The sequence below is a fragment of the Chinchilla lanigera genome, unplaced genomic scaffold, assembly GCF_000276665.1.
Source record: "Chinchilla lanigera isolate Chin_1 unplaced genomic scaffold, ChiLan1.0 scaffold00002, whole genome shotgun sequence".
Classification (NCBI taxonomy): domain Eukaryota; kingdom Metazoa; phylum Chordata; class Mammalia; order Rodentia; family Chinchillidae; genus Chinchilla; species Chinchilla lanigera.
In genome coordinates this window covers 34,089,423-34,108,942 of record NW_004955403.1, presented here as the reverse complement: position 1 = coordinate 34,108,942, position 19,520 = coordinate 34,089,423, and the positions used below count along the sequence as shown (strand labels likewise).

Below are 19,520 nucleotides of genomic sequence, written 5' to 3'. Positions count from 1 at the left end.
TGAGCTGAAATCAAAATAGAAGTGATTGAATATGGTTTCATCAATTCTATTATTTTCTTGGTTGGATTTTTTAGTGTGTACTGTTAAGATAAATGAAAAATATCTATAATCGAATACTATCAAAGGGAACAGATTCAATGTGGTCAACCAAGACAAAAGGAGATTGACAGTCAATTTTTTAAAATTCAACTAGAGATTTAAAATCTGTGTGCTTGTCCTGTGTTAAAAAAAGATAGAAAAAGTTCTACCATCTCTGCTAGGTAGACAGTTGTCCTTAACATCTTCCCCCTGGGTCTAAAAATACACAACATACACCAAGTAGGTTAACAAATGGAAGAATATCATATTCTCTAATTTTAAAGCACTTCTTGTTACTGTGTGAAATTTTCAGATTACTCACAATGCTTAGAGTTATACTTCATAATATATTCTCATGTAAAGGTTAACAAAACTGGGTCTATTTATAATTTATTACATCTCAGAACTCATAACCAGACATCACCTGTAATAACTGTCATGTATTCTGTATGGTCTTAAATTCATGTTCTACTACAATTCATCAAAAGCATTGTATAAACTACAAAAGAATTTCATCTCTATGGGTGCATGCTTAAAATAAGAAATGGAAGAATATCATCTCTCTAGATCAGTAATGTCCCTTGGTTCCCTTCTTCCTCCCCTTGAGATGTAAATTAGGTAATTATCAAAAGACATAGAGAGAACTGGACAACAAGTGGCAGGGCCTCAACACCAGCTGCTGGGCCTAGGGCTACTGTTGGCCTTGTCTATGGGCAATGCCCTACTTGGAATGTCAGGTGGTCTTCTGTAACACAGGTGCTTACTAGTTTGCCCAACCCTTGGGATTAATTTCTCAAAAGTGTTCCAGAAAACTTTCTAAACTTTGTTACTGTATTTTTCTGACATAATAAGTGTAACTTATTAAACAGACTTAAATCTTTGATGAACTTACACTGCTTCAAAGTCGTTATTTTGACATCCGTGACAGTCTTGTAGACAGTGAACTGCAGGAGATTATACAGATGCTGTATTGACCAAAGAAAATACCCTGGAGTTTGCCTTTTTGACTAAACCTCTGATACATGTTAGCTTTGCTTTGATTTAACTCTTACTTTCAAAACTGAGACACAGTCAAAAGAAGACACCAGAGTACTAAACACTAGAAAGCACTTAGGGAAAATTAAGTATTCGTTGAATAAGATCTACTCTGTAAGTGAAAGTCCACAAAGGAAATCATAGAACCACAAACCTATGAGGAATACAGTCACATTCCCTTCACCTTACAGCCGATGGGAATAAGGTCAGACCATGCAAAGTGATTTACCCAAATCCAACTGACTGGGAGGAAGAAGAACTACAACACTTGTCTTTGACTCTCTTGAATGTACAATAATTAAAAGTGAATTTTTTAATGTTTAGTTGGTACTCAAAAAAATAAATCAATGAATGAATGATATGTTTTCCACATAAATCTATGGAGTATAAATGAAATCTCTGGGAAAAGAAAAATACATTTCGGAAAACTTCTAAATTTCATCCTCATAGCTGCATGTCACCAAAATTTCACTTGAGTATAACTTGGTTTCATTATTACCTTACAGTGCACAATAAATTCTGGCAAAAACTGTATATTTGAAGCTATGTTCACTCTTCTGGGTGGTGGGAATATTTCTCAGTGGACTTCAATAACTCAGTATCAATTTGTAGTCTAGGACCCCCAACTCAACAATTTTTAATGATCTATTAATGTTTCCCAGTCACTAGGAAAACTGTTTAACAAAAATATCATAAGTTATATAGGAATTATTTAAAATTATGAGTTCAAAAGTGATCTTCAAAGATGTTAATCTTGAATTAATATAAAATCGTGTTTAGCATCATAGGAATGATAGTTGAGAAATGAATCTAAAATTGTACATGCTACAGAAAGGCAAATATTTTTAATTTAAAGCCTTCTCCACCATCTCCAGTATCTCCCTTGTTTAAGATATAATTTGGTAATAAAACTGATGATACCTGCCTTCATTGTGATTTACGGGTAATTAGATGTTACAACTGAACCATTAAGTGAGAATGAACCCCAAAGGGCACTCAGCCAGATAATTAACAGAGACAAAGCGAGTTAATTATCACCATAAAGCTCAAACTAGAGGAACTGATATAAATATCTAGTGGACTCTACTTGTGGTTGACCCCTTTGTGCTCCATGAATTCACACTATACAATCTTTTTCTTACATTTAAATGGACTTTGATATAAGAAAAGTTCACAGAATCAGGAAAATGTGTACAGGGAGGGAGGAAGAAAACTTGCACCGGAAGTCCCCACTGGGTTCTGGAGAATTTCTTGTAAACCAAGAAGTGTGAAAGTCTAAATATGAAGTTGGGACCCCCTCAGCCATGTGACTGACAACCATTCCCACTTTGGAGCACACAGGAATTATGAATATTTTAGAGCAGCTTCCTCCATGCAGCTGTAGGAAATTATTCCCAGCTCACCACCAGAGGCCTCTTGAGTCCATGGGAGTCAGGGAGGAAAGAGGGAAATGCAAATTGGAGTGCTGGGATGCTTTTTGGAGTTGCACATCTGACAAAAGAACAGTGAAGATTAAAGGAAGGGGTGAGGGGAAAGAAGTCTGCTTTGGTAGGTTTAATAAATATTCACGATGCATCTTCAGTCTTCATTGACTGTGTAGATGCTGTTTCATGAGACAATCCATTCTATGCCCAAATAACCAACGTAAAAAACAAATTTTATAAAATACCACTCATTTGTAAATTGGGAATGCACAAAGATTTTAATGCCCAAGTAAATGACAGTGAGACCGAAAAGTTTTTTAAACACATAATACTGTGAGAAATACTGACAGAGCAGGGCCTTTCCAGACTCTGGCACACATGGGATCCTCCTATTGGTCACATGCCATCTAGTCTTTACCTTTGATTGTGCAATTATGGCACTTGTTTTGCCATTTTTTCCTGACAAGATAGTAAAGCTTCAGGCTTATTCACAGGTGATACTGTATGTTATAGACGCGTGAAATCTTTCTTTGAATCTTGCACACAGGATCCAGAGGCTTCTGTGCTGGGGAAGAGGGTGTGAAGGGAAATGAACAGGATGTTGACCCTCTGCATAGTAGATCTGCTTTAGAGCAGAGAAGGAACTGGCCTCTTGGTAGAGATATTGCAAGGCTGTTTATGCACTCACAAGTGTACATTTATCACTTTACTAAATTTATTTTACATTTGCAATAGATAAAAGATGATGAATTATCAAAATCTCATCAAGAAACAGAAAATTCTGAGTTGTTCCAGAATTACTATTCAAAGGTGTTCCTTCAGGAAGATATGCTATTTTTCTTACTAAATACAAGCAACTCGCTGGGGTCTCCAATTGTTGCCTTAGTAAATGATTTTTTTAATGAACACTGGCCAGACTATAGTCAATGCCTAACTCAAAACGTGACTATCCACCCACTGTCAAAGGAAAATAAATCCCCCAAGTCTTAGATTTTACATGTGAGGAAACTCAGACTGAAAGAGTTTGTATGGTCTACTCATCTATATCATTTTTTCAAGTTACCCTTTAGGACTATTTTGACTCCAAATCTCTGCTTTCCACAGTCTCAACTCCATATCTCTGTTAGTGATAGGAAAAACAACATAGTGTCTGATTCTTCTGTAGTGAAAATTAGAAAGCTAAGTATCATTTTAATTGACTCATCTGTGAAACAGATACAGAGCAGTCAAGAAAAAGGGAAATGAAGTTTGTTTAATTATACTAATAGTAAGATAAGAATAAGAATCAACACTATGTAAGAGAAACATCTTCCTACATCTGTAAAGAAACATCTTCCTACATCTGTAAAATTGGACAAGGATTCTGACCTACATGAATCACTACTGCTATGGATTATAGGTGGAGACATAATAATATCGCCTTTGACTATAGACATGTACAAGAGATTTGAGATGCAAAAAATAGCATGCTGTACAATAAGAGTCCATTTCAATGAATATTAGGTTATACATGTCAGAAATTCCACTAAATCACTCATAATGTCTTAAATATGGGGGAGTGAAAGCACGGAATACAAAACATACAAGTACACATCACATAGAAATCTACCAAATGCACTTATTTGTCATAAAAAGGACTGAAATATTGATATGTTTGATCACAGCAAGGAGGAGGACTTTTTTTCCTATTAATAAGTTATTTGATTTGACTTTATTCCTAGTGTTTTCAATTAGGTGAAGAAACATTTCCAAATTTAAAAGGCTAAGAAATATTTCCAAATCTGAAACAGTTAAGTTCAAAATGACTGTGTAGTGTTTCTTCTGCCTTCCTTTTCCATTTGTACTTAAAGACCGACTCAGTAACCTTTCTACTTCAAGTCAGAAGGGAGAGTGAGATTTGCTTACCAGTTTGTTACTTACTGTGACGGCTCAAGGGCTGTGTAAACCTCATTGATTTAACAGATATTTTTTCTGGCTTGTTCTACATGCATTCTCTTCAGCACACAGAATACTAGGCAAGCCTTGCTGTAAAGAATCCTCTTGTCGGGAAGATCCTGTATGCCAGAATGCTCATCTGACTTTATGTAGCAGGAACCAGAAGGCCAATGTCTACCTTGGCAAGTGCTGCCCAGGATCAACATGGTGGCAGTCGGCCAAGAGTAACTGCATGACAGAGCTCTGGTGTGTCACTGACTTCTATGGCATTCAAACAAAGGGCAACACTTACAGTTTTGGAAGCATTGGAGAAATAAAAAGTGCAAAACTTCTCAGGCCGTCTCCTCTAAATGAGGAGAAGAGAAATGTGGCTTTTCAAACTCTTATACTAGGAATCTTCACATACTCTCTCTGCCCAATATCCATGAGTAGTTCTGCTGCAGGAAATGTTTTACATTCTTCCTATGCATTGTTTCCTCCCTAGAACACTTGAAAAATAAACTGGAAGAATATATGGCTCGATTTTCCAAAGTGAGAATTCTTCGCACCAAGAAAAGGGAAGGACTCATCCGAACCCGACTTCTGGGGGCATCTATGGCCAGGGGAGAAGTACTGACGTTTCTGGACTCCCACTGCGAGGTCAACGTGAACTGGCTGCCCCCACTGCTTAGTGAGTACATGATGTCACTGTGATATGCTGAGAACCAGGAGAGCTGAGAGAATTGGGGTCCTATAGCAGGAGTACAAGGCTTGCTTCTGTCTAAACTGCAAACAGCAAAAGCTACAGACACTTCCTACAATTTTGACAGTAAAGTACTTGAACAATATCTTAACCATTGATGAAGACAAATAGCTAGAAAATGGCATTTAGATGGCATTTTAGATGATACCAGCTGCAATTTAACTTAAGGTTTAAAAAGTTGCTTTTATCTCAGACATCTTTCTTAATCACAATTATATTCATTGGGCAAATACTACAAGAAAAAGATTCCCCCAAACTTTTTTCAGTCATTTAATGCAACAAAATTAAAATACACACACCTTCACATTTTAACAATTATTACAAGATTGTTAAAAAAGGAGGGAAGGAATTATTCAGCCTCAGAATCTAAAACGTAGAGATTTTGACAGGTTATTTGATTTTTTTGTTTGTTTGTTTTTTGTTTTTTAGGGGTTTTTTTTTGAGATAGGGTTTTGCTGTTTAGTGGAGTCTGGTCTTGAACTCATGATGTAGTCCAGGGTGGCCTCGAACTCATGGAAACCCTCCTGCCTCATCTTCCCCAGTGCTGGAATTACACACATGTACCATCATGCCCAGCTCATTCTATGGCTGATAGTACCATTTCCTTTTGTTCTTCTTTCCACTTCTGGTACCATCCTATATCCCTGAGTATATGACCTCCCATATTCACAAAGAACCCCTGCAAATACTTCAGTCTGCTTTCCAGGTAATAAGTTTTAAATGTTTACTACATAACTAAGATGAAAGACAGAAGGAAACTATGCCACATCACACTTGGACTGTTAGAAACATGAATAAACTGAAAGTAATTTAAGCTAGAAAATGTAACTGTAGCTCAATTTAAACTTCAATATTTTTGTTCTTATTTTACAATGAAGTCCAATATAAACTCCACTTGTAGCCAAAAAAAAAAAAATTGTACTTTTGAAAGAAAAGTCAGTCTAAGAAATTCTTGGTACATATATATTGTGCTCCTTCCTATTCTCCCAGATTTTGCCAAATAAGCTTTTACTGTAAATCTATATCCCTTGCCTTGGAACTAAAGCCAGTAACAACTGCCTTCACAATAGCTGTCTCAGAAAGAATGATTTGCTGTTGACTGCTAAGTAAGATGTCAGCTCAAAGCAGTCAAGCTTCATTGGTAAAATACTGGGGTGGGGGGCGCATCTGAAACTGTATAGAATTTAAAACAGAGAACACTCAGCAACTAACCCCCCACCATATCACCCAATCCACATACGCTTGCACAGATGACTGCCCAGCCATCCTAATGATAGGAATGTCTCAGTGATCCAACAGTCAGAGACTCCTGTAAGCCTTTAATTAAAAGTACCTTGTCCAAGGACATAGCAATTTAGAGCTTCATCAGGAACAGCAAGATTCCCTTAAACTGAATTTGACCTATATGGTGTTGAATACTCAAAAAGTCAGCAAAAGGCCTCACTTATTTATGAACCAAAGCAGCCCCTAAGTGCCAATTATGGAGCCTTTGATTGTTTACTATGAATCTAATAAAAGAAAAAGAAGAAGAAGACAAAAAAAGAAGACACAAACAGAGAGGAAGAAAGGCCCATAACCCACTTTTTCTCATTAAGCATTTCATTTCCTGTAGGCCGGACGGATAAGGAGTGATTCAAGCTTGGAATTGCTATCTTTTTTTATTTTTCTCTATCAGTGTCTTGACATATCACCCAAAATGAAAAAAGCAGGCAGAGTCACAGTTTCTTGACTCATTTCTCACCTTGGGATTATACCTGAATTTCAATTTCCTATTAAGAGTCTGTTTGTTTGATCCCTGGAAATTGAAATGTAGGCACAAGCCTTGGATGAAAAATTAGTCATGCAGCTTTCACCCTAAACTTGTACAGCTGGATGAGGGCTGAAAGGAAATTTGAAGGAAAGTTGACAGTGAATTTAGCAGACTCATTCTCTTAGGGTCACCTTGCAACTCCTTGTTGGTCAAGGAACTTGTAAATCAACCTGATTCTGAATTTGATTGAGAAAAGTCATAAAACCTTAATACTGAAATCCCCACAGAGGTGATAGAAGCATTTTGATGTCTCATTCAAACACATCTCTGGGGAAAATAACATTTACATAAAGATTAAAACCCATTTATAAAGGCTTGCCCAGGACAAAATGAATATTTACAGAGCCGCTGATGGAGGTTAACTTGAAGTAGTGCAAAGGGTCTTTCCATCCACCAATTAGCTGAAATACCACACAAACAACACCCAGGGTCTCTGAGGCTTCCTGGGGATATCCTCCCTAGTGAAAATTGCAGTCCTTGCCAAATCCCAGCATTCCATATTCCCCCTCCCTCTTTTATTTGCCTTCCGTCTCATTCATTAACTTGTAAGATAGTATCCAATCTATTTATTGCACTTTTAATTGTTTTTCCTCCATTCCTGACTTTTTAAAAAATTATTATTGTTTATTGGTACAATGTAGATATACACAGTGATCACACTCATCATAGGGAATTTGTACCTATACATGATGTATCCTGTTTCCTCTTTTTCTTTTTTCTTTCCAATCCCCTCTCTTCCTTTCAACCACTCTTCCTCTCCTCATTTACAAAGTCCATTCCTGACTTTTGTGGTGTTGGTCACTGCTCTGTCCCAAGAAAAGTGACTGGCTCCTCTTAGATTTTACTCCATAAACGATTTTTGAAATATGAATAAAAGAATGAATGAAAGAAAAGGAATGTAGATTTGAAAGGAAATCCACAGGATTTTGCGGTCTTCACATCTTGTTTGACTAGCATCACCAAAATGAGGTCACTTCTAATGCAGCCTTTGTTTCCTGTCCTACGCTTAGCAGAAACTTCTGAAGCAAATGATCGGTTCCCTCACTGTGACAGCTAACCCTAACACAAATTTCGTTTGCTTTGGGATCTCTAGGAAAACTGTGATCCAGAAATAACCAAACTCCGTAATATTTCCAAGTGATATCCCTTGTTTAATGTCACATGCCATATCCAAAGGTCTTTCAAATAACAAGAGAGCGGATGTTCACACTTAAATGTTCTGCCTATCAGAGAGTATTGGTTTGATATAATAAATACTGGTTAAATGCACATTTTGGAAAGAAAGATACTTCATGTATAGCTATTTGAGACCAGTGAAACTATGTGAGTGCCAATTCCTTGTGCCAGATATTAATGGTATCACAATAACAATATCTATATGGGAAAAGAAGATGCTGGAATGTCATTTCTTAACTACAGTAATCTACAGAGGCCAAGTTTTTCAGCTGGGCAGAGAACCCATCCTGGTTATTCCCATCAGAACCTGAGCAACATTTAACAAGTTATTTAAGCTCTCTGAGCTCAGTTTCTCTGTTCAATAAATCTAGCATGGCTATTACTGAATAGCTACTTTACATGTTTACTAGGAGTATTAGACAGAGCATAAATATAAATGGCTTAGTGGTAGCTCAAGAGTTGTAGCTGTAGCACCGTGGTTTTTTTTGTATGGGATGAGAAAAGACAAAATTTGTATGACTTTGATGAATGGTGGGAAAATATTCCTGGACAAAGTCTCTGGCAAGCCTGAGAGCAAAGAACTTTATGTATGATCTGTCAGCATTTATGGAGGAACAGCCATCATGAGTGTTATGAGATTAGATGCTACAAAAAAAAAACATAAAGTTAAATATTTACATTTTGGAACCTCCAGAAAGCAGGCCAGTATTTTCTCAGCAGGCCCTAGCTCTATGCTTGAAGGAACACAAATACTGTTTATACTCTGCGCATGTTGAATACACGATAAAATGACAGATTGGGGACAGGTCAGAGCAAAAATGTGACAGAGGTAGAGCTAAATGGACTTCTGCAAGTCTCTCTGGGACATAACTTTCTTAAAGAAAAACACAACAACTCTAATTGTACCTAATCACTGTCCCATCATGTTAAGTCCAGCAATCAGAGTCCTACAAAGTGCTCTAATGATGACAGGGAGCCAAGGCTGCAAATGCTATGCATTAGCAACAAGATATGGACTTCTCTCTGCTGGAAAATGATAGATGACCTAGGAAGGCATGTCATTTCCTATTTTGTCCTTTCGTTTTTCAGACCAAATTGCACTAAACCACAAAACCATCGTGTGTCCCATGATCGATGTCATTGACCACAATCACTTTGGGTATGAGGCACAAGCTGGGGATGCCATGCGAGGAGCCTTCGACTGGGAAATGTACTACAAAAGAATACCCATCCCTCCAGAACTCCAGAGGGCAGATCCCAGCGACCCTTTTGAGTGAGTAGCAGCTGAGTGAGGGGCCAAGGGAGAGAGGGCAGGTAACTCATTCCAGGCTTGTCAAACCTAGGACCTATGAGGACAATTATCTCTGATAAGATGGAATAAAACAGGTGGTAACAACATGCACAACACCAGAGAAAAGTCAGACCTACAAACTGTAGAAAATTACAAATTGTGGTGAATGCACAGATCACTCCTCAAATGTTACTAACCATAAGAGAAACTGTGTGTGGATAAAAAGAATCAGGAAAGTGTGGCGGTAACAGAAAATTCATGGAGAAGGATTGCACGTTCTCCTTTTAGATTCTGTCTTTTGGTTTTCAGGGATTTTTTTTTAACTTTTCATGAAAGGAGTATGAAAAAAGGATTGATACAAAATATGAACCAAAATATGAAGCTTACATGCACACATCCTTTTGGGAATCATCTCTTTATAGCAGAAGGCAGTGCTTCTGAATAGATATTTCCATAACTTAAACCTGGAAATTTCAATTAAAATATTATATCCTAAGTAAATAAGCTGTGATAATCCTGCCCTAATTTTAGTACTAGCTAGAGAAGAATTTACAACAATAATACATTGATTAGTCTTTAAAAAATAAATTATTTATCTTTCATTGTGGCCAAGAAAAAGAAAACAAAAGGAAATAAGACTCAGTTTGATGACTGTCTAGACCATTAATGATCAATGGTGAAATTTTTCTAACAGTGAGAACAGAGATTGCCCAGGAGGTATTATAGCTATTCCAATACTATAACCTTTGATATTAAAATGTTTATAATTTGAAACTATTATTTTTATTAGTACAAGAAAGATATCTGTGATCAAGGTTTTGTCTTTTTTGTAAAAGTCCATTTGAAATGCATTAAAATCAATATTGTCTTTTCATCAATAATAATTATATGCTTTAAAAGTTTGCAGTAAAGAAGCTATGAAGTATAAAGCTACTTTTGTGACTAACACTTTAAATTTCAATAAGCATTTAATAATTATTAGGACCATGTATCCTCCAATTCCTGCTTTCTAGAAAGATGAACTCCTAGGGAAGCAAAGAGAATTTCAGAGTCATTTGCCAATAAAATGGGAAAGAAGTCATTTCTTTTATAAAAAAATAAAGCAATTTCACTTAATATCTATGCTTGTGGAGTTAAGAGTTTTTCTGACTTAATACTGCAAAGTTTTTGAAATGAAATAGTGTTAGACCTTTATTAGTCCCGAGTATACATTGGCCAAAGTGTCATGAATATTCAAAACTACTAGAAGAGCATTTTAGTTACATAAGAAAACTTCTAGTGAGCATTTGAAGTAGGTCCAGGTGAGGGACATCCTCAGACTTCTTTGAAGGTAATCATTTGAAAGTCTTGGCAAAAGGGCTGAAAATAGAATAAACAGTAAGCGAGTGAGGTGATCCTCATGTTAACTGGCTTGATTTAACCATTCTGAAATGTGCACATATTTCAATACATGTTGTACACCTTAAATATATACAACTTTATATCTAAAATTTTAAAAATAAGTAAGGAGAAAAATGAAAATAAAAACTTACCTCAAATGTTAAAAAAAGTAGAGGGTGGGAATCAGGAATGCAGAAGAGCCCTGAGCACAGCAAAACTGCTTTTAGACAGTAGCCAGCAGTACACCAGCCACAGTGGGGTTCCTGCTACCCAAGGTTACTCTGTTTTAAGCACTAGAATTCATCCATGATGGCTTTCCAAGCACTGTAATATTGACTGATTGTAATGACCTTTCACTTTACTTCCACTGTGGTAGCAAAGTAGGGCCCTGCTTTCTGAAACAGTGAGCTCGGAGTGCTACCAACGGCCTCTCCAGTGGTGAAAATTACGAAAGCATTCTCAGTGCCTGCACAGATGGTCAGATTTTCTGTCAGCCAGACCCCGGCTGCAGCTATCACAGTATCAAGCACCTTGCTTAACTCAGAAGCAGACGGAATTGGTAACTTTCAGAATTAGATTACCACTTGTTCCAGTCACCTACTTAGGTGGCTGCTGTCCTGTCAAAAATCGCATTGGTCTATTGAATATTATTGTCTTTTTGCCTTAAGTCCTTTTGATTCCTACAAATGTAGGCACTTCAGCCTTTTGTAATAAATGTAACTTTCAGGAGTTGTCCACTTTGATCTTAAAAACTGCATTTCCATCCTGATAATAAAAGAGTGGCTACCCAAGCGCTCTGAGCAGTGTATCTGCAATTCCATTATCGTGGCAGTCACCTGAATGTGCTCATAAACAGACATGCTTTAGGCTAAAACTTGCTTCCCTGGATGTAAGGCTGTAAGATACAAAAAACAAAAGCGATCTATCTCTCTGTCTCTCTCCTGGGCTTTCATGTTTCAAGAGGCTGTAGGGATGTGTGCCTTGCTGGGGAAAGATTGGGGAGAACTAAAAAGACAGGATGAAAGGAACTAAAGAAAAATATGCAATGTATTGATATCCCAAGAGCTTTTATATATTTGTAAACAAAATCTTTCCATAGCAAGTTTATCAAGTGTCCTACAGTAAGAAGACCTGAATTTTCTCATTTATTCTGCTATTTTTTCTTTTGAGTTTTCACTATTGACTGAAGCAATGTTTCTCCCAAAACTCCTGTGAAAGGGGTGGGACATGATCAATATTTAATTTATTAATGTATTAGATCGAATGGATTAAAAATTTCAGAGTATTATACTATCACATAAATATGTGTTATTTCTCAAACATTTTATTTTGGTTTTAATGTATGCATGATCCTGGGATATGGTATAAACAATATTTCTTAAAATAGGGTTCACAATTTAAAAATTTGGGGCTGGGGATTTAGCTCAGCGGCACAGCGTCTGCCTGGCAAGCTCAAGGTCGTGAGTTCGATTCCTGGTACTGGGGAAAAAAAAAAAATTTAAAAATCTGAAATCCATCAATTCCTAAACTGGGACCAAGACTTTCAATAATCTGACCAGGAAAGAAAAGGAAAACTCATGGGTGACTTTGACTCTCGAAAAAATATTTATTTATACTTGTAGAAGCATCTAGTTTTCAGAAAGACTGAACCCAGAATATGAGAGAAATGTAATATTCATGATTCTAATCATATGGCATTCCTAATTCTGACTGAAATGATTGAATACATTTCAGGGACATTTTTGTTTTTTACTTAAAGAAAAACATAGTTTTTCCCCTTTAAAGACTTATATAATGTGATGAAATGTTTTTAAGAGATTCTTATCATTCATGGCTTTTAGGGCTCCTCATTCTTGTTGCATTTTGAATTCAGAGCACTTAAGAATGTAACCTTTTTCTGTAAGATTAAAAAAAGCACACTCCTTTGGCCATTATGACAAAGAGGAATATGGTCATTTGCTGTCTATTAACTTATTTCTTCAACTTTAGCATCTAAACATTTAGAAAGAACCAGAAGAAACGATGGTTCCTTTCACAGCAAGTAAGCACTAGGTAGTGTCCAGGTTAGTATCTAGCCTCTGCTTAAACAGAAAAGTAAGTTTACTGCCCAAAAGACAGCCTATTCTATTGACAGAAATCTTTTCTTTGTGTTAAGAAAATCCTGCCTCCTGATGCGAAATTATCCTACTTGAGATGTAAGGAATGTCTAATTCCTCTTCAGTGACAGAGATGCTTAAAGTGTTTTTAGAAAGATGTCACATCTCTGCCTGTGCTTTCTGAGGGAAGAGGAAAGAAAGTTTTTTTTTTTTTTTTTTTTTCCCTAGGGTGGATATTTCCTCCTGTATCTCCATATTATCCAGGTCCTCCAGAACCTTATAAACATTCATGCTTGTTGATACAACTGTTCAATATACATAAATCCACTTTACTGCAATTCACATTTCTCCAACTTGTTCCCAAGGATAGCATGAAACATTTCATCCAATATACCAGAAGCTCAGGTCCTAATATACAACTCTGTGAAGCATAAAAGTGAAGTTAATATGCAGAGAATTGCACTGGTTCTGAGAAATAATGCTTCCTTTACCTAAGCACTCACAATCAATCCAGCAGTTCATTTCAATTTTACAAGTTGACTCTGTTTACCAAAATTCACCTCTATCTTGTCACTGATTTGTAGAGAAATTACTTATATGCAATCAATCTTTTTCAGATCTCCATGTTTCCAGACTTCCAAAATGTAGAGCTTTAATCATCATAGGTGGAATTCTGACACATAACCACTAGTGAGGACTGACAACACTTTCTACCTATATATCCGACCAATTTCCAAAAATGTAAAAACTAGTGTATCTACCCTGAGGAGAGAAAATTCAGTGACTATGAACATTAGTTTATTCTCTCAGAATTCTCTACGTCCATAGGAACATCCGTGTGAAGCCAGTGACTTCTCATCTAGTGTCACTGTCCAGTACAGAAATGACCCAAGCCATGGAAAGCAATAGCTATGTCCCACTGCTAAGCACCTCAAGGTTGTCACTTCTAACAGTAAAGCTTCCTCGAGCACCTAAGGGCCAAATGTGGAATCCTTGCATAGTTCCCACATGTGAAGCATAGCTTGTGCTAAAATGGATTCAATATTCTCTATTACAGAGATTGTGTAACTGCTGTATGGAAGCAATGCCTTCCAAAAACTTACTTACAGTGTCTTTCTTTGTTTTTCCAGGGGACATAGTACACAGTTTGTTGATTTCTTTCTTATGTAAGTGTGTGAGAACCTGGGTGTGGTGGCACACACCTGTAATCCCAGCACTATGAGAGGCTGAAATAGGAGAATCAAAATCCAAGGCCTATCTGGGCACCTTAGGGACTTGGTGAGATCCTGTCTCAAAAATTAAAAAAAAAAAAAAGAAGGACTGAAGCTATAGTTTAGTGGGAAAGCCGTGAGTTCAATCTCCAGTACTGCAAAAAGCATGTGAGAAAGTGTTCTGTCTTGGTTACTTTTCTCTCGTTACTGGGACAAAATACTTGATGCTCAAAATTAAGGAAGGAAAAGTTTATTTTGCTTACAGTTTGTGGAGGTTTCAGTCCATACTTGGCAGGTTACAAGGCAGAGTGGCACATGGTAGAGAGCTACAGTTCATGGCGGCAGAACACAGCAAAAGCAACAACACCAAAGGGAGGAATGGTGGCAAGCAGCCTCTTCCTCTCCTTTACATATGCAAACTATCCACCCCGGGGCGGGTGTATCTGTCACACCCATAATCAATCAAACTTTAAAAGCCTGCCCCATGACCACATGAGGCTTTGGGGGGACACCCAGACACAAACCATAACATGTTCATATCAGTGGTTTGGGAAAGTCAGTGCTTATTAGGCAAAGAATGAAACATTTTGCTAAATTTAGGCTTAGAGTAGAATCAGAAAAAAATGTGCAAATAATCATGAATTTGTCAACCTAGAGAAAACCTTCAAAATAATTCTCTCTCTTTCTCTCTCCTTCCCCACTCTTCCCTCCATCTTTCCATCCCTCAAGGCCTTTACACTGAGCTAGATTTCTAGACCTTTCATTTATTTTTTTGATTTCAAGGTAGTGTCTCACAAAGTTACTAAATTGCTCAGTAGTTACTAGATTGCAATTTCCTGCCTCAGCGTCCCAGAGTATTGAGATTACACATGTGTACCACCAGGGTCAGTTTAGCATCCCATGCTATTCTTTCTTCTACATTGTGGTGGTAAAGAGGAAATCAAGAGTTGTTACAGGTGTACTGGCAGGAGTCAGGAACTGAGCTAGGAAATTTTTGTATATTGGTAACTCATTTAATCCTTATTTCAAGCTTATGTGTCCACATAGTTACAAATCAGACAGTAAAGGCTCAGAAAAGTGAAGCAGTTTTCCAAAGTTCATCCAGCAATTTAGAATAAGAACTCAGAACTAAAGATGCCCTCTATGCCATAAAAATTTTTCTCTACCTACCTTCCTGTCTACTCTGAGAAGTCGCATTGTCCAGTGCTTGAGGAATAACAGTGTTGAAGCAGAGCAACATTTTCAGAGAATACAATAACTCCTTCTCCAAATACACCAGTCCAATTACAAATGAGAATCCCAAAGCTGTTGAAGCACTGTTGGCCTTTACCAATATTTGTGACAAGTCTTGTTTCAAAACACGTTCAGGACACTGTGTTAAACAGTCATTCCAAGATGACCTTATGCAGGTAGTTGGGCCACTTAGAGGATGCCTGCTAAGGGGTATGAATGAGGGTAAGCTCTAGCCAACCCTTCTGCTCACAAGGCCACAGGCCCAGGTATGGGGTGACTATTCTGGAGGAAACCAAGGGATCTTTCTCCTTGCTAAACATGAAGCTTCACTTGACTAAAGCAAAACAAGAGAACAAAAAGTTAAGGGTCAGTTTATTTGATGCTTAGAAGAACTACCTTATTGATTAATTGATGCTTAAAATTTTAACATCATTATCCAACAAATTGCAGTGAGGGTTAGGGTTACTTTAGCTTGTACTTGGGATTCAAAAATAAAGATTATCTCTTTTTCTCAAAGCTGTATATAGGTTTTGACTCAACAGGAAAACCAACTTTTATCAAAATCAGTAAAGAATGAAATTGTCTCCCTCTGGAAAATCAGACTGAGTTTAATGTAGAATGTAGTCAGGAAGATAATGTTAGAGATCTCCACTTTCACTTTTAAATTGAATTAGATACTGTTCATAGTCCTTTTTCTTAAAGAGAAAAGAACAAAAACAAAGACAAAAACAAGACAATAGAAACAATGCAAAATTCCAAAAAAAAAAAGATGGCAGGAAATCGACAATGGCTGTTGTATTACATATTGTTATCTTCAAAGTAGTTGCTCAGATTACCAGATATAGACATGCAAGAGTGACCAAACAATTAAATATTAATTGTTCCTTTCAATAAACCATTCCTTTTTGTCTGTCTAGTTCATATTAGACCATTTGTAAAGCCTAACAGATCAGCTTAGGAGAGGGAGGGCATTTTCTTCATACCATATTTCTCAAGCCAAGTCAATATTCACACAAATTTTGCTGTGATCTTCAAGAAATTGCTTCTAAATCTTGTCTCGTCCCTTTTCCCTCAAAAAAATAAAAAAGAAAAAAACCAATTTGATGCATACAAACTCCCATGATATTTGCTTTCTCAGTCTCAACTTCTAATCCCATAATTTTCTGTGATTGAGGTTTTGGAATTTTAGTCCTGAACTTTTGAGGAGATAAGGTTAGAATAAACATTCATCAAAGTAGTGAGAGATGAGTTCCAGGAGCGTGAAAAGGGACTTCAGCTGTTCATACTTCAGACACAGATCTCGCTGGAAATTCGTGTTCTTCCCAAAACCCTTCAATTAATCTTAGTAAACCATCTATTTATTAAGCCTATGTATGTGTTACATAAAAACTTAAAAGTTGTCTAAGATTTCACAGTATAAAGCATTTTACTTCCTTATTTAATTGACCTTTAGTACTGATGCTTTAGGGGTAAATAGTTGTTATTTTTCTACTTTGGAAATCAAAAGAATGAGATCCAACCAAATTAAGAATGGCCACACGGGGCTGGGGATTTAGCTCAGCGGCAAAGCGCCTGCCTGGCAAGCGCAAGGTCGTGAGTTCGGTTCCCGGTACCGGAGAAAAACCAAAAAAAAAGAATGGCCACAATTTAACAAGAGTCAAAATCGAGACTCAAATCAAGGTCTTTGTTCCTCTATTCATATTTCATATCTGAGGTTTAATCACTAATCTCATAGGACTTAAATCAATGCCTTCTTTTATTCATTCAGACTTTAAACCCTGGGGTTATTCAATAATTTTTTTCCTCTCATTTGAAGAGAAACTTAGGCACCCATTAAAGAAAGCAGTTTTGTCAATTAATGTCTCATAGTGAGCCCATCATGAGAGCAGGAAAGAAAACAGATTGCCTCATTCCCCATACTGTGTTCTTATTGTTACACCAAAGGAGAGCTGATAGGTTGAAAATGTCAGCTTTCAGTTACTTACTAATGAAGGGAAATGTCAACAATGCCAGCTTCTGTTCTGTTTATAACAAGATCTAATTCAATATTTGACAACCACAAAAGGACAAAATGTTTAGGGAAAAATACTGTCACACTTCTAAATGGTATCCTAATCTACAGAGGATGAGAATAAAAGAACAGAAACAGCTCAAGTGTCTGAAAACTAATCAAAATATTCAATAAAAGCAGTCTCCCTCAAAAGCTCAGAATGAAACCCCATTGAAGATTTTTTTTTTGTAATGCAAAGTAAAATGCTGTCGCATAGGCAGACATGTTCCAAAGAATAACTGTCAAATACACACCCCGTCTCGGAGGCCCCCTCTCCGTCACTGGGCTCTGACAGCCCTTTGACTGCCCAGTGCCAATCTCCAGGGGAATCGCGTTTGATAAACAGGTCTCACAATGGATTGTAAATGACTACTTCCCTCATCTCTCTTCTAGAGGACTTGACCTTCACCTCAATAGGATGCTCCTCATTACTTTTTCCTTCCTTTAATACCCAGAATAATATTAGTAAAGTCAGTTGCTAAATTAGCAATCATTTTAATTATTTTCCTAGTACCTACTGGATCCTCTTTAGTTTGTCTTGGTTTTGGGGGATCTCTGGATTCCTGGGTCATCCTTGGCCTTGAGATTCCTTCTTTATGTTTTCTGAATATGTGGATTCTGACTTTTGAACCGAACCTCTTTTTTCTGACACCAATTTCTTTGAGTCATATGAGATCTAGTACATTAAGCTGAAAGGGGATAGTTCCTGTTTCCTCATCCTAAGAGATATTTATCCATACTCACTAGTCACTCAGGACCATGGTCTCAGCGGAGCCTCAGAGTATCCTCCTCTTTTCTATACTAATCTTGCTGTGACTTTTTTCAACTATTTGCCATCCATGTTTCTTTGATAACATCTCCTCTTGAACCTTGGACTTCTGCCTCTCATTTCTGGTCTTGCTTCACTGCCATGCTCCTCCATAGTCAGCTATGGCCTGAGTTCTTTATTTCAAATGTGTTAGTCAGCTTTCCATTACTGTGGCAAAACACCTGAGCTAATCAGCTTAGAAGAAGGAAAGGTCTAAGCAGACTCACCATTTCAGAGGTTTCAGTCCATGATCACCTGATCTGTTGCTTTGAACCTCTGATGGCTTAGAATGGCATGATAAGAACGCAGGACAGAGGAGGTCTATTCATCTCATAGTGGCTTAGAAGCAAAAAAGGATAGGAAGGGTTAGCGGGGTCCCAATACTCCCCTCAAGGACATGTCTCCAATGATTTAACTTCTTTCTAGTAGACTCCACCTTCTCAAGATTCCATTCATTACTGATCCACAGTGCCAAGCTGAGGACCACGTCACTAACACATGAGCCTTTGGGAGACAATTCAGATCCAAACTATAGCACCAAGCAGCCCTGGACAAAATCAGCCAATCACCCCTGGACCTCTAGTAACATCCAGTCATTATCGATAAAACTGTGCCCCTTAGGAGCTAATAGTGCACACTAAGTATTTTAGAAGCATGATGTTCTCAGATTGGCAACTGTGTTTATTGTTCAGTTATAGATTTTTCAGTCATTACCTATCTGTCACCCTGTCTGTCTAATGTCTGAGAAATGCTTTCTTTGTCCCTTCTCTCCTTGAAATATGATTTGACACTACCTAGATGCACTTTTGGTTCTACACCCCAAACTGTGATCATGTGCAGATGTCCTCTTTCTGGTTCCCTGGCCTTCCTTAATTAAAGTCTTGCTCGTTGTATTGTTTTTATGCTGTTTTGTAAATGGATGTCTGTCTGTTAATATGTTTTCCTTCTTTTATTTTTTAAAATAAATTTTTAAAACGTCAAAAAAATAATAATAATAAAGTCTTCTCATATTTAGCTGAAAAGAAACCTCCAAGTGCCCATGAAGACATTGTCACAGCTCCTTTCCTCATACCCAAGGTTCAGCAACAGTTACATTTCCCATAATAACAGAAAATAGAGCATGGCAGAATTTAGCAACACCTGACACTCATCCAAATTTTTCGTCTCCTAGCAGACAAGACTACAAGCCATAAGCCTTGGTATATTTAGCTTTAGTTCTCATGTGAGACTTTGTTGCTAGAATACCTGCTC

At 37.3% G+C, this 19,520-nt stretch overlaps 1 protein-coding gene across 1 annotated transcript in view; it reads left to right on the top strand.

Annotated features, from left to right (window-relative positions):
* Positions 1–19,520, top strand: part of Galntl6 (polypeptide N-acetylgalactosaminyltransferase-like 6) — a 1,020,690-nt gene that overhangs the window by 832,597 nt on the left and 168,573 nt on the right. The window contains exons 6-7 of the mRNA XM_005373544.2: positions 4,957–5,142; positions 9,290–9,473. Of these exons, the coding sequence (XP_005373601.1) occupies positions 4,957–5,142; positions 9,290–9,473 (370 nt within the window). The remainder of the gene's footprint in view (positions 1–4,956; positions 5,143–9,289; positions 9,474–19,520) is intronic.